We start from the raw sequence: 10,041 nt of genomic DNA, 5'->3' as shown, positions 1-10,041 counted from the left end.
TGAGTTAAAATCTGAGACACCCATATATAAAAAAAAATTAGTATATGTGATCTTGGATAAAGAGATTCTGTTCCTGAAAGATAGTGACATGCACGTGAGGGCAAAATTGAATTTCTGGGAGGGAGACTTTGGTCAATGGGGAATTTACAAAGGTCAGTGCCCCATTGTGGGGACGTGAGAAGCCATGCTTCCCCAGGTAACACTCCCCTGCATCATTAACCTTGTACCTTAATGTTAATTAAACATGTACCTTAATGTTTAAAATTGCACACTAATCACCAGAATCCTGTTTTTCAAAACTTTTTTCTCTTGACCTCTAGGATACTACTCTCTTATTCTCTCCTACTTCTCTGGCCATCTCCTCTTAATCTCCTTTGTTGAGTCTTTACTTGCCTCTTTCTTTTTATTAAGTTTGTTTATTTTTTGAGAGCAGGGGAGGGGCAGAGAGAGAGAGAGAGAGAGAAGAGAAAGAGAGAGAGAATCCCAAACAGGCTCTGAGCTGCTTGAACCCACAAGCTGCAAGATCATGACCTGAGTCAAAACCAAGAGTCAGATGCTTAGCCAACTGAACCACCCTGACACCCCTTTTCCTGCCTCTTAAAGGGAGGATCGTAACAGTTCTATCCTTGGATCCCTTCTTTTTCAAGTTTACACTCTCCAGATCACTTCCACCTCATAGGTTCAGCTGCCATCTATGTATTCCAGATCAGTGCTATGCAATACAACTTTCGTGATGATGGAAATATTCTCTGTCTATGCTACCAATACAATTGCTACTACCCATATTTGACTATCAAGCATTTTTTTGTTGTTGTTAACGTTTTATTTTATTTTTGAGACAGAGAGACACAGAGCATGAACGGGGGAGGGTCAGAGAGAGGGAGACACAGAATCTGAAACAGGCTCCAGGCTCTGAGCTGTCAGCACAGAGCCCGACACAGGGCTTGAACTCACGGACCGGGAGATCATGACCTGAGCCGAAGTCGGCCACTTAACCGACTGAGCCGCCCAGGCCCCCTTGACTATCAAGCATTTAAAATGTGACTAGTACAACTGAGAAACTGAATTTTAAATTTTATATCATTTAATTAATTAAATTAGCCACAGGGATTAGAATCACTGAAAAACCATATTAACAGAGATCCTCATTAGGTCTGAGGCAAGGTTCAAGTATTCATGTTTAATCAAAGCTCCCCTGGTGATTCTGATCCACACCTGCACAAGATTTTTCAGGCTTGGAACTTGGTAGGTGTAAAAAAGCTTTAAAAAGACCAGAGGTCTTTTAGAGGCTTAGGTGCACTAGCCCAAGAGTTTGTACGAGTCAAGGAAATAATGTTCCACCACATCCATTCCTCAAGCAGCTGAGAGAGGAAATCCACCTACATCGTTGCTGAGATTGCAGCAAGGATCAAGAACAGAATACATTTACCCCCTTGTGGCTGCGTTTTGCATTTTATTGGCCAGAGGGGAGGTGGCCTCCTCTATGTCACCAGCAGTGCTCACAATTTCTTCAGCCACTCCAGGCTTGGATCTTGGGGTCCTGGGGGTGGCTGGGCACGTCAGGCATGTCCCCATCATCTCAGAGGGGCACTGGATAGTTGTAGGATGTGGCCTGGTCAATTATGGTGGCATATTTGATGAAGGGGCTAAGGATGGGCAGAATTGTAGCGAGGCCTCCTTAGTGAAGGATGCAACTGGCACTGGTTCCTTAGCCCAGGTATCCTCGAGGAAGGTGGCACCAGCTTATTTTTTTAAAGATGTTATTTTTAAGTAATCTCTATACCCAGTGTGGGGCTCAAACTTAACCCTGAGATCAAGAGTTGCATACTCTACTGACCAAGCCAGCTAGGTGCCCCAAGAACAGAATATATTTTTAATAAAAGGACGCTATAGGAAGAGCCTGGAAGATACTTTTGGGAAGTCAACTGAGCCACTGAGTACCACAACCCCTGAGGATAAATGGTGATTTCTGAGAGCTAAGCCCAGGGAACAAAGATTACCTGAATAGGTAATACAGGCCAGATAACTATAGAGAGCAGTTTCAACCACTTGAGTACTGGCAATGGAACTTAGAAATTGGAGGATGCCACTTCTCTAGGGACTGAGATGAGAGATCTTTATATGAATTGAAAATTCAGACAGGAAAATTTTGAATGAATTTAAAATAATGATGAACAGTGGGGTCTAGAAGAGACTTCACAAACTTTCAACATTTTAAATCTCATAAAATATTTGCCACAATGTATTTCTAAACTTTCCCTTAACTTGAGTGCCTCCTGACAGTATACTAAGTTGGATGGCCTCTGAGTTGGTTTAGGACATTCCTTCCTTCCTTCCTGAAGTCTTTTTAAGTCTTCCCCCTCCCCGCCCCCCACAATGATTAATAGGCATGCCTTATATATGTCACTTATCACACACATATTATAAGCTGTATTGCCAAGAATATTGATGAAAAATATATTCTATGCCAGGCCATAAATACTAGTGGAAAGAATGGAAAAAGAGGCAAAATGCCCATGTAGTAGGGTAGAAAAGACATAAGCTTTAACTCAGATTTGATTCCTGATTCTTCTACTAACAGTGAGACTCTGGGCAAGCTCTTCAAGCTTCCTTTTCTTTCATTATAGAATATCTATACTCTCTGCAGTATGGCTGTAAGTATTAAATAACATATAAATTGTTTACAGTGCCTGGCACATAGTAGGCATTCACATGTTCTCTTCCTCCTCCCAGTGTCCAAGTTTAAAATACATATCGTCAACTGTACTTCCATAATAAAAATTTTTAGAAAGGACACCTTTTTCATAGATGATCCATGATAGAGTAAAAGGGGCTGATTCCAATGCACATATAGTTTTAGGAATTGAGAATGAATTCCGACCATTATGAAAAGCCTTCTTCCCATCTAGACTGACACTGTATTCCTAGATCCAGTAGACCATATGGGGTGTCAAATAACAAAAGTTTAACAGTGACCACCTCTGTAAAATGATAGCTACAAGGGTGAACAGAGAAAGGGACTTTCATGTTTACATAATTATGTAGTGTGAAAATTTTTATAATGAACATATATTGCATGAATTTTTAAAATTAAGTTTGAAAAAGGATCACCACTTGATTCACAAACCTAAGTAAGAGTGAAGATCCTTAGAACGAAGCCTTGAAAGAGAAATGCTTTCCTTTCTTTCGGGCTGGGAATGACAAAGACCTGGTCTGGGGAAATGGCAGGAAGAAGGAATCTTCTTTTGGATGCCTTCCATTCAGTCCCCACCCATTTCATCACTATTTTTAATTCTCATCTGATAAGAAAATTCCCAAGGACTTTCTGCAGGTTGTGACTTGGAGTTCTTTTTCAAAGCAAATTATTAGTATGACTTATTGGGTTAGAGTGCAGAACTGTCAAGTGAGCCTGTGGTAAATGAGGAGATCCCCATTACCTACCACGGGTGGACAGGTTGTCTGCTGGTATCTTTACCTGCATGCCAACACTCAATCTAGTGACATGGTCTATGAATACAAAGAGGCGTGATATGGCAAGAGTGGTAAAGACTCTGCCTGTGACAAAAGACAGGTAGGAAAAGAACTATTACAATAGAGATAGTGCCAGGGCAAGGGAGAGCAGATTTGTACTTGGTCACCATACCTCAAGTGGAAAAAACATGGGCATAAAAGACCCTAAGAAGAAGGACAAAATGCCAGCATGTTTCCCTTGCCAGGAAGGGCACAGGATGCAACCAGATGTTGCAATCATGTTCTTGAAATTTCCTTTAAAATACCCAGAAACAAGAAAAACCATGTACTAGCAGTAATTCTAGAAAGGTTACAGTGAGGTATCCACATAAGAAGACACCTCTAATCAACATATATTACTAATTTTTGGATTACTGGAGAGGTCAAAGAATAACTTTTTTTTTTTTTAAAGCATTTTGATGGTTTAACTACTTGGTGTTTTCCAAGTTTCATTCAAAATTGTCAATATTTACTTTGGTCAAATGAGTAAGTCTAGATACATATATTGGAATGCCAATTCCAAAAATCATATGACAATTTAAGAAGGCATATTATCAATACTCTCATTCTCTCACACAGACCCAGAAAGGTTAGAGGATTCCTGGAGTCAGTCCCATCAGATGCTATTAGAGCTAGAATTACAATCCCAACATTTTGGGTCCTAATTCCATGTTGTTTTCACAGCCTGAAAATCAAGAATAAGTCTTCAAAAATGTGTGCCACCGAAAACTTTTTTTTAGCTTTATGGAATGTAAGTGGCCTTTTCTCCTTGAGCTGGTATTTTATTTATTTATTTACTTAAGAGAAAGAGAATGCACAAGCGGGGGGGCGGGGGAGGGGGGGAGTAGACTCCATGCTCAGCAGGGAGCTGGATGTGGGCTCAATCCCACACCTGGGATTATGACCTGAGCCAAAGTCAAAAGTCGGATGCTCAAGTGACGGAGACACCAGATGCCCCAGCAAGTATTTTAAAAGTTATTTATAAGAGGCTTCTTGCTGGCCACCCCACAGCCTGCAGTCACATACTCATCACTGGTCTGATTTCCCTTGAATAGTCTATCCATTATCTGCATCCCAATATAAGGACCTTCTCATCTCCAAAATTCCAAAGCGCTCACCTGATCTTTGACTCCCCGGTCTCTTGGTGTGGCCTACTTGAGTAGTATGTATTCTCTAACCTGCACTTGTTGCTTTGTACCAGCATTCCCAGTATCTGTGCCTTGTTATCTGATCTGCTGTTGTCCACTGTCCCTGCACAAACATCTAAAACCATCCTTCTTTTTATGGGGATGGAAGGAGGGCTTTTGATGCACTCAATTAATTCCCTTCCTCAGTGGTTTTCCTATTGTGACCCTGAGCAAGAACATGATAAATTTCTTTGGGGAAGAGGCTCAAGACATCTTCCTTCCCCTCTTGTCAGCTGTAAAGCTAGAATGGAAACTGTCTGATGGTTATCAGAAATTCAGTTAATCACATAAAGATCTCATCTAAAAATAAAAGCCAAATACACGTTTCTTTGTTTTTGCGTATATTTACAATATAAATATTAATTTGTTTTCAAAGTACATATTTTTTTAACAATTTGCAAAAGTTATCTAGCATGGGACAGCAATTTAATGTAAAGCTTCTGTAGTAGCAATTAAGGAAAAATAGAACTGTTTTGGGAGTAAGGAGTTCTAGAAGGAATATGAATGGGCATAATGATCTGAATTTGCAAAGGGAACGTGAAGCAGCTTAGTCCACGTTGCACTGCCAAAAACAGCATGTTACAGGACTAGTATGTGAGATAGCAACCAGGATGGGATATTGTAAAAACTAAACCTTGGAGATATAAAAAGTACACATGCTTGCATAGTGCGTTAATCTTAAAGAAGCTCAACATTTCATTCTCATTTTCAATAAATTAAATGAATAGTACTTAAAACACATCACACACAAAATTAAAGACTTGTGCATATATTTTGGATTTCAACATTAATGTCAAAAATACATAGTATGATTTTACATAGGATTTGTGCTACATTAGAACACTAGAGACAAACATCACTTGAGTATTAAGGAAAACATTAAATATTAAATAACTGAGAAATAAAATGTGTAAACACTAATCTAATTGGGGAAGGGGGGGGGTTGCTATTGCAACATGTCCAATGAAGTGGTTTCAACAGTACAAAATGGATTAGGACATGAGTGTTTCCAGTCTACTTGGAATATGTGGATCTCATTCCAGGAATCCTTTAATAAAAACTGGTCCAGGATAACAGGAGAGGATCCACCCTCCTGGATGTTAATTGGTGCACTCCGTTCTATGCTAATTTTTACTTTCAAACTTGGGTACTGAGCGAACGCTTTAAATTGTCACTCCTTATCAACATCTTGGTGAAAACTGAGGGTTTGTTGGCGATTCAGTGTAAGATTTGAGTTCATACGCAGCACCGCTATCAACTTCCATTGACTTTCTAGAGAACAGGAGCCGTACATCTCTATGGAGGTAGATCTTTCCAGATTTAGAACTCTGGAACCTAAACAAACAAAAAGATGCATTATTTCAGGGAATGAGTCTTTAAAATAAAGTTCAGTAAATTTTGAAAACAAGAAGGAGTCTTGCTACCAATATTAAGAGTAACTGTTTAACAAGATACTTAGTCTTACATTGCTAAAGTATGTGCTGCTATTTAAGTGCCTCTTCCTTACTATTCCCTAAACATCCCATACTCCCTTTCCTTCTTACAATGTCAGAGGTATTTTTTTATTTACATAATCTCTACATCCCATGTGGGGTTCAAACTCATGACCCTGAGATCAAGAGTCACATGTTCCTCTGACTGAACCAGCCAGGTGCCCCAGAGATGTTTCTTATTTCTATAAAGCTTGTTTCACATGTGATCCTTTTTTTTTAAATCTCTGACACCATAACACATGCACTTTCCCTTATCTACAATGTCAAGTTTCAGTTCATATCAGTCAATTATACTACTTTTGGGCTTTGCAGCCCTAGCATCTTTCAGTCACACAGACTGCCTTATTTCATATAACTTGTCCTCCCCCAATTGTGAGTACATTAAAATGGATTCCACACTTGAGAAGTCACCACAGAAAATAATCAACTATTGAGGACAATTACTCCTATCATCAGTAATGGCTAGCTAATAAAGCCTAATCATCATTAAAAAGACAAAAATTTGTAGTGAAATGAAAATGGTTATCAATACTGTATATGGAACTGTATCTATTCCCTGCTAATACCTATAACATAATACAGGGTGCTGGAGTCTTTTGTCATATAAACTTATCTGGCAGACAGTCAAACATATCCTTTTGTGCTAATCTCTCTGGTTTACCCTTTGCATAGCAGAAATACTCTTTGGGTTTATGAATTTTACTCCTAAATTAGCTGAAAAATCTGGTGGCCAGTTTTATGTGAGCTGAATGCCAGCTCACTCTTTCAATCTGTCTGAAGTTTTTTCACCTTCTCAATCTGAAGGAGAAAAATGAGAGCTTTGGGAAGTATACCATACTCATACATATATATGGTATACTTCCCAAAGAGGTTTCTTTACAGCATTTAAAGTATCTAATCACTCTGTGGGGATTATATAAAAGCTGGGGTAGTTCATGTTTACTTTTGAGAATGTTGGTTATTTATGGCGGTTAAACTTCAAGAGGAATGGTATCGAATGGAAGTTTAGAGAGAGTTGAATCTTATCCTAGCTTGGGCTGGGATCTATTCTTATAGTCTGCTATTTCATACCATTTCTCTTTTTAAAAAAGTCTTCAGAGTCTGTTTTCAGATTTTCATTTTCACAATCTGTATACATTTCACATTAGGCTCATGTCAGGTAGTGTAGAGTTGGGTTTAAAAACATTGCTCCAGTTCAACATGTCCTTAGCATGTAGAACACCAGACAGAAGACCCCAGGATAAGCAATACTATGTGGGAACCCATTAATAGACTTTTTCAAGTATGGGGTTAAGTGGACAGCTCTGTCTTCATGTACTCCTGATGACCACAAGGCAGATCTCTTGAAAAAAAGCTGGCAGTCACCATTAGCAGCAGATTAAAGAGGTCTTCTGCCTGCACCCTGGATGAGAGGTGCCTCCTCCTCATGAATAGGATCTTTGAAGTAAGGAGTTAGGCTAAAATGAATTACTGTCACTGATGTGGTTAAGAACTTACTATAAATAGCATCTGAAAATTACCAAGAACAAAGTTACAGGCAAAAGACTATTCAGCTCTCTCCCAACCAACAGATTTGCTCATTGCCTGAGAACTGCACTAGGATTTCAGGGCCACAACCTTACCTCAGGATACTGGCAACATAGACCTCAAGGACAAACAAATGGTTTTTCAAAATCTAGTGCTGTGACCTGGGTAGTACAAGTTAGAGGAAAGGTATTTCTGATGGAATTACCAGAATATAAACTCTATGAGAAAAGAGATTTTCACACTGCTGTTCCCTAGTACCCAGAAACATACTCAACACATAAATATTTGTTGAATGAATAAATGAGGGTTAAAAACTTCCCTGCCCGATACAGTAGCCACTAGCGACATGTGGCTACTGAGCACTTGAAATGTGGCTAGTTCAAACTGAGTTGCCCTGTTAGTATAAAACCTATACTTGATTTCAAATATTTAGTGCAATAAAAGAACATAGAATAACTCATTCATAATTTTTATGTTGATTATATATTCAAATTACAACATTTGGGTATGTTGGGTTAAAGGAAATATATTAATCTTTCCTGTTTCCTTTTTTAAAATTTTTTTATTTCAGAGAGAGTGTGAGTGGGGAAATGGGGGTAGAGAGGGAGAGGGAGAGGGAGAGGGAGAGAGAGACAGAGATTATTAGGTGGCTCCATGCTGTGCTGAGCAGCAGCCTGATGCAGGGCTTGATCCCATGACCCCTGGGATCATGACCTGAACTGAAATCAAGGTTGGACACTCAACTGACAGAGCCATTCAGGCACCCCAATCTTTCCTGTTTCTTATTTTTTTCTATCACTTTATTTTTATTATTTTTAAATTTTTTAAATACTTATTTATTATTGAGAGAGAGAGAGACAGGGCACAAGCAGGAGGCACAGAGAGAGGGACACCCAGAACCCAAAGCAGGCTCCAAGCTGTCAGCACAGAACCCAACGGGGGACTTGAACTCATGAACCATGGGATCATGACCTGAGCCGAAGTCAGACATTTAACCAACTGAGCCCCCCAGGCACCCCTCTTAACAACTTTTTTTTTTTTTTAATGTGGCTACTAGAAAATACAGAACTACATATACAGTTCATATTACAATATTTTTAAGATTTTATTTTTAAGTAATCTCTACACCCAACATTAGGCTCGAACTCACAACCCTGAGATCAAGAGTGTCATCCATGCTCTACAGACTGACCCAGCCAGGCGCCCCCGTATTACAATTCCATTGAACAGCATTGATTTAGAAAATGTGCTTCACTGCCCCAGATATGTCAGAATTTGTTTTGATATAAAATATTTTACATTACATAGCTATAAATGAAAACTTCCTTAATTCAACAAGTAACAATGAATGAAGGAAGATATGCTCTGTGTTTTCTGCATCTTGGCATATGAAAAGTTTCCAAAGTAAGCAAATTCCAAGGGGGCACTGGTCTAGAGTGACACATGTTAAAATAAACAAAAAAATTTGGAGTTGTTCTTCTGAAGTAACATGTTTTCATATTTATTTGAAACATTACCTCAGATGTATGAGGTAGCGCAATAACCGTTCTTCTGTATGTCGGATGTTCTCTTTATTAACACTTCTCTTCATTTCTTGTTTAACAGGTACAGAAAAAGTTCTTTGTCGTAGGAATGTCTGATGATTAGCTGGCATATCTCGTAAGTCATATATCACAACAAACATCTTCACCACAGTCTTATTAGGGTTAAATAAGGTCTGAAGAAACAATATAAAAATTATTCTTAAAAAAGTGATTTATTGAGTTGATGCAAAATAATTGTGCCAATAATAAAATAGACTTTTTAATAAGAAGTTAATCCCACTGGATATAATTTAGTTTTGGGAACTAAAGTTAATAACATTTTATAAGTTTATGAAAAGATAATCACTATTTTAAAAAATGGTTCAATTTATTTCCTGTAACAAATCAAAATCTTTAGTCACAAATTTCATATTAGACAATATAAACTTTTACTCTTTGTTCAGATTTTTACAAATGCTTCCACTAAAGTAGGCAAAATACACCCTTACTGGATTAAAAAATTCCAGTTCACTTATTTCAAACATTAGCTTTATTAAAGTGTGTCAACCCCAAAGTACTCAAAACAGAATGTTAATTTTCATCACATTTTGATCATAAGTAAATAGAAATTGTTTTAAAATAAAAAGCTAGGTAAAACTAGACTTTTTGGTATACTAGGTATGTATAGTTACTATAAAATTAAAAACATGTTCTAAAAAAAGAGACTTTTTCTTATTTGGAAATTTTTCCAAGTTTAGAAAATAAGGTGTATTATTAGTTACCAAGTAGACTAAATAATAC

The 10,041-nt window shown here is 38.1% G+C and overlaps 1 protein-coding gene and 1 pseudogene across 6 annotated transcripts in view; both read right to left on the bottom strand.

Annotated features, from left to right (window-relative positions):
- Window positions 1–1,181: 1,181 nt before the first annotated feature.
- Window positions 1,182–4,783, bottom strand: LOC144616592 (NADH dehydrogenase [ubiquinone] 1 alpha subcomplex subunit 3 pseudogene; annotated as a pseudogene).
- A 667-nt stretch (window positions 4,784–5,450) lies between these two features.
- Window positions 5,451–10,041, bottom strand: part of ATOSA (atos homolog A) — a 116,211-nt gene continuing 111,620 nt past the window's right edge. For 5 of the 6 annotated variants that reach the window (XM_060618491.2, XM_060618489.3, XM_078448625.2 and 2 more), the window contains exons 12-13: window positions 9,235–9,434; window positions 5,451–6,032 (exon numbers count right to left, since the gene is read on the bottom strand). In XM_060618491.2, the coding sequence (XP_060474474.2) occupies window positions 5,879–6,032; window positions 9,235–9,434 (354 nt within the window). In that variant the 3' untranslated portion in view covers window positions 5,451–5,878. Of the gene's footprint in view, window positions 6,033–9,234; window positions 9,435–10,041 lie in introns of those variants that run through there. The other variant, XR_013556291.2, reaches the window with a different exon arrangement.

Source organism: Panthera onca, chromosome B3 (assembly GCF_046562875.1).
Source record: "Panthera onca isolate mPanOnc1 chromosome B3, mPanOnc1 haplotype 2, whole genome shotgun sequence".
Classification (NCBI taxonomy): domain Eukaryota; kingdom Metazoa; phylum Chordata; class Mammalia; order Carnivora; family Felidae; genus Panthera; species Panthera onca.
Note: the sequence above shows the minus strand (reverse complement) of the source record. Positions and strands in the feature narration are given on the sequence as shown.